At 51.9% G+C, this 5,119-nt stretch overlaps 1 protein-coding gene across 1 annotated transcript; it reads left to right on the top strand.

Moving 5' to 3' along the window:
• Nucleotides 1–1,503: 1,503 nt before the first annotated feature.
• Nucleotides 1,504–4,858, top strand: Eef1a1 (eukaryotic translation elongation factor 1 alpha 1). The gene is made up of 8 exons (XM_059267034.1): nucleotides 1,504–1,622; nucleotides 2,618–2,795; nucleotides 2,906–3,085; nucleotides 3,173–3,469; nucleotides 3,549–3,699; nucleotides 3,783–4,039; nucleotides 4,120–4,354; nucleotides 4,448–4,858. The coding sequence occupies exons 2-8, from the start codon at nucleotides 2,652–2,654 to the stop codon at nucleotides 4,570–4,572; spliced, it is 1,389 nt and encodes a 462-aa protein (XP_059123017.1). The 5' UTR covers nucleotides 1,504–1,622; nucleotides 2,618–2,651; the 3' UTR covers nucleotides 4,573–4,858.
• Nucleotides 4,859–5,119: the final 261 nt, after the last annotated feature.

Genomic DNA, 5,119 nt, shown 5'->3' with positions numbered 1-5,119 from the left:
GTAAATTTGCTTTGAACTGTTTCCAAAATTGTCTTACATTTCATTTTTTCCTTTCTAGCTTGACTGTGGACTCCTCTCCAGAAGCAAATAGTTCCTTTGCAGATCTCACGTGTTTCCGTGGACATTGAACAGTAGGTCCTCAAATACTCATTAGGTTGGTTCAAAAACACCCAATGTTTGTTACTAGGCAGTGATGTTGTACATCTGGAAGAGGAGATCTAATGATCCATAATCAGGTTATTACAAATGCTCTATGGGCTAAAAATGTAGCTTAGTGATAAGTGTTTGCCTGATGTGCAGAAGCCCTGGGTTCCATCTCCACCACCCCATATCCCATTTCAAAATACTTTTTTCCATCGCTAACATTAAGAAACAAACAGCAAAGAAGTTTTTCTTTCTCCTGAGAAACACTTCTAAGTGCCTGCCCTGAGAGGCATTTAAAAATGGCCACCACAAGCATGGTGGTGCACGCCTTTAATTCCAGCACGCAGGAGGCAGAGGCAGGGAGAATCTCTGAGTTTGAGGTGAGCCTGGTCTACATAGTGAGTTCCAGGGCACCCAGGGCTAAAAAGAGAGACCTTGTCTCAAAACCAAAACAAAACAACAAAAAAATGCAGTTATGATCACTGGAACTGCAGGGAAGAAAAGTATTTAAATAATAGGACGAGCCATTTTTGAGCAGCTCTGATTTCACAAAAGTGTTAGGGATGGGCACTGGGAGAGTAAGATTGCTGATGCTCGCCTCTAAATGAGACCATGTGGAGTGACTAGATTCTTTTCTGATTCCTCATGCTCTACCAAATAACTGCACATGGAAAAAAAATGCGCGCACACACCATCATTTTTAGCGTAACAAGCCTAGAATCAGAAGTAAAGCGAACTGTAGGACTGAAGCATATTCTGAACGGAACTCCTAGGGCGTGAAGCGCGCTTCAGGCTTCCAGAGAAGCAGCTGGCGTTGGATGGAATGAACCAAGAGGCCAGCACAGGGGCAGATCCGTCGAGCTCTCTCGTCCACCGAGCTCAGCCCTTGGGTCCTGGGGCCCTGAAGGGTCCCCAGCATTGTGCTCCTCTCCGGGCTGGAGGAGCAAGGGAGGCGGGGGGCGAACGGGAGGATGGCGGGGTGACGTCGGGAGGTAGCCTCCGTGGGAAGGGACACCCAGATCTCGACACAGCCTTGGCAGTGGAGCCAGGAAGGGTAGGGACGGATTCCGGACGCCCTCTTGGCCAGCGCCTCCCCGCCCCACCCCCGGCTGGGGAGCCGAGAGTAATTCATACAAAAGGAGGGCTCGCCTTCGCCTCCGGGGAATCCAGGGACCGTCGCTAAATTCCCCCCCCCCCCCCGCCCTCACAGCCCCGAATCGCGGTGCCCGCCCTGCACAGCGGGAGGAGCATGCGCCGAGGGCTGCTCGCGGGTCGGCCGGAGCGCACAAGCCCACGGTCCCCGGCGGTGGGGGAAGGGCGCGCCGAGCGGGGGCCGGGGAGCCGGCGCGGGGCAAACTGGGAAAGTGGTGTCGTGTGCTGGCTCCGCCCTCTTCCCGAGGGTGGGGGGAGAACGGTATAAAAGTGCGGTAGTCGCCTTAGACGTTCTTTTTCGCAACGGGTTTGCCGTCAGAACGCAGGTGAGTGGCGGACGTGGCTTCCGCGGGCCCGGGGTCCCTTCTTCGAGCGGGGCCGGGCTGGCGTGCGGGGGTGGGGGGGGGGGTCCGTCCTCCAGGCTTCCCCTGCGAGCATTGCCGCCCCGATCGGCGGGCCGTGCGGGAGGGAGCGAGCGAGCGTGTGCGGCCCAGCGGCAGCCCCGGAGCCGCGCCTCGTGCCCGGCTTGCGGCCTAGCGTGCTTGCCGCGCCGCCGCGTGCCGCGCCGAGCGCACTTGGGGCGTTTCTGCCCCGCTGTCCCCGGCTTACCTCCCGGCGGCCCGGGCTAACAAAGGAGGGGTGTGGGGTTGCTCCTACGGACCCCGCGGAGCTCGTGTTGGGTGGGATCGGCGGACAGGCGTGCGGGGCACTGGGGCCCGCCCGTCTCGGACGGAGCACATGTCCGACCGACGCCACTTGGACGGGGCGAGGCCCGTGGTTTTGCCGGGGCGACCAGGCGTGGGATTGAGGTGCTGGGGCCAGGGGGTCCCCGGTGCCCGACACGGTCTGCCCTGGCGGCGCCGTGTCCTCTGGCCTCCGACGAGGGTGAGGTCCGCCCGCCCGGCACCAGTTGCGTGCGCGGAAAGATGGCCGCTCCCGGGCCCTGTAGCTCGCAGCTCAAAATGGAGGACGCGGCAGCCCGGCGGAGCGGGGCGGGTGAGTCACCCACACAAAGGAAGAGGGCCTTGCCCCTCGCCGGCCGCTGCTTCCTGTGACCCCGTGGTGTACCGGCCGCAGTTCGGTCACCTCGGGCTGCTCCTGTCGGAGCCGCGCTCGTCTCGGCTGGGGGAGGGGGAGCAGGCTCATGGCGTTGGAGTTTGCTCACATTTGGTGGGTGGAGACTGCAGGCGGGCCAGCCTGGCGAGGGAAGTCGTTCTTGGAATTTGCCCCTTTTTGCGTTTGGAGCGAAGGCTAAGGTCTCGAGCTGCTTAGCGGTTCAAAGGTGATTTTTCGACCTTTTTTTTTAATTTTATTTAAAAAGGTGTTGTGAAAACCACCGCTAATTCAAAGCCAAAATGGGAAAGGAAAAGACTCACATCAACATCGTCGTCATTGGACACGTAGATTCAGGCAAGTCCACCACAACCGGCCACCTGATCTACAAATGCGGTGGAATCGACAAGCGAACCATCGAAAAGTTCGAAAAGGAGGCTGCCGAGGCAAGTTTGATGCAAGGGGAAAGGAAGGAGGGTGGGAATATACTGTAAGGAGGAAATACTTTTCTGAAAACCTAGAGGTTTGAGTGTACTAATTCTGAATTGCTTAACAGATGGGAAAAGGCTCCTTCAAGTATGCCTGGGTCTTGGACAAACTGAAAGCTGAGCGTGAGCGTGGTATCACTATTGACATCTCCCTGTGGAAATTTGAGACCAGCAAATACTATGTGACTATCATTGATGCCCCAGGACACAGAGACTTTATCAAGAACATGATTACAGGCACATCTCAGGTTTGTAAAATTTACAGACTCCTGACTCTTATTAACCAGCAAAAGGTTATCATTAATTAACGGAGTGTGGCACCTTATTTCTTAAAGGCTGACTGTGCTGTCCTGATTGTTGCTGCTGGTGTTGGTGAGTTTGAAGCTGGTATCTCCAAGAACGGGCAGACCCGTGAGCATGCCCTTCTGGCTTACACCCTGGGTGTGAAACAGCTAATTGTTGGTGTCAACAAAATGGATTCCACCGAGCCACCCTACAGCCAGAAGAGATACGAGGAAATTGTTAAGGAAGTCAGCACCTACATTAAGAAAATTGGCTACAACCCTGACACAGTAGCATTTGTGCCAATTTCTGGTTGGAATGGTGACAACATGCTGGAGCCAAGTGCTAATGTAAGTGACTTTGCAGGTAGTTGAATGGAAAGAGCTAGAAGTGGGGAGGCTATATAACATTGGTTACCCTGTGTTTTAGATGCCTTGGTTCAAGGGATGGAAAGTCACCCGCAAAGATGGCAGTGCCAGTGGGACCACACTGCTGGAAGCTTTGGATTGCATCCTGCCACCAACTCGTCCAACTGACAAGCCTCTGCGACTGCCCCTCCAGGATGTCTACAAAATTGGTGGCAAGTAGAACATTGGGATGCTGGGCTCAACTATTCTGAGGTGTGTCCAATTGTCTTCACCTTACATACTGTAAATCTTTTAGGTATTGGAACCGTCCCTGTGGGCCGAGTGGAGACTGGTGTTTTAAAACCTGGAATGGTGGTTACCTTTGCTCCAGTCAATGTGACAACAGAAGTAAAGTCTGTTGAAATGCACCATGAAGCTTTGAGTGAAGCTCTTCCTGGGGACAATGTGGGCTTCAATGTAAAGAACGTGTCCGTCAAAGACGTTAGACGTGGCAACGTTGCTGGTGACAGCAAAAACGACCCACCCATGGAAGCTGCTGGCTTCACCGCTCAGGTAATTAAGATGGTGGCAAGTGTGTAAGTTGGTTGCATGCAGAAGCTGAAGGCAGTACTTAAAGAGCTGTTTTTCTTCAGGTGATTATCCTGAACCATCCAGGCCAAATTAGTGCTGGCTATGCTCCTGTACTGGATTGTCACACTGCTCACATAGCATGCAAGTTTGCTGAGCTTAAAGAGAAGATTGATCGTCGTTCTGGTAAGAAGCTGGAAGATGGCCCTAAATTCTTGAAATCCGGTGATGCGGCCATCGTTGATATGGTTCCTGGCAAGCCCATGTGTGTTGAGAGCTTCTCTGATTATCCTCCATTGGGTAAGCATAACTTAAGTTTCTGTTGCACTAAATATTTTATGGAATGTGAAATGCTGTATGAACAAATTCTCACCAATGGTCTTTCTGTAATAGGTCGTTTTGCTGTTCGTGACATGAGGCAGACAGTTGCTGTGGGTGTCATCAAAGCTGTGGACAAGAAGGCTGCTGGAGCTGGCAAAGTCACCAAGTCTGCCCAGAAAGCTCAGAAGGCTAAATGAATATTCTCTCTAACACCTGCCACCCCAGTCTTAATCAGTGGTGGAAGAACGGTCTCAGAACTGTTTGTCTCAATTGGCCATTTAAGTTTAATAGTAAAAGACTGGTTAATGATAACAATGCATCGTAAAACCTTCAGAAGGAAAGGAGAATGTTTTGTGGACCATTTTTTTTGTGTGTGGCAGTTTTAAGTTATTAGTTTTCAAATCAGTACTTTTTAATGGAAACAACTTGACCAAAAATCTGTCACAGAATTTTGAGACCCATTAAAACAAGTTTAATGAGAAATCTGTCTCGGTCAATGTTGAAACGTCATCACTAAGTGCTTTAGACAAGTTGGATGGTGTCCAATTTGCATCCCTGGGGATTATTGAACTCATTGTCATCTGTCTTTACCCAGGGCTGAGCCATTTCAAGGGCCCAAGGGATGGCTTTAAAACTGTAAACTTGTAATCTTAATTAGCTGTGGGAATCCTGGTTTCTAGTTACTGGTTGGGACATTTGACTTGTAAAGAAGGTATGTAAAGAAGGTTAGATACAGGATAGTTT

Source organism: Peromyscus eremicus, chromosome 7 (assembly GCF_949786415.1).
Source record: "Peromyscus eremicus chromosome 7, PerEre_H2_v1, whole genome shotgun sequence".
Lineage (NCBI taxonomy): Eukaryota > Metazoa > Chordata > Mammalia > Rodentia > Cricetidae > Peromyscus > Peromyscus eremicus.
Note: the sequence above shows the minus strand (reverse complement) of the source record. Positions and strands in the feature narration are given on the sequence as shown.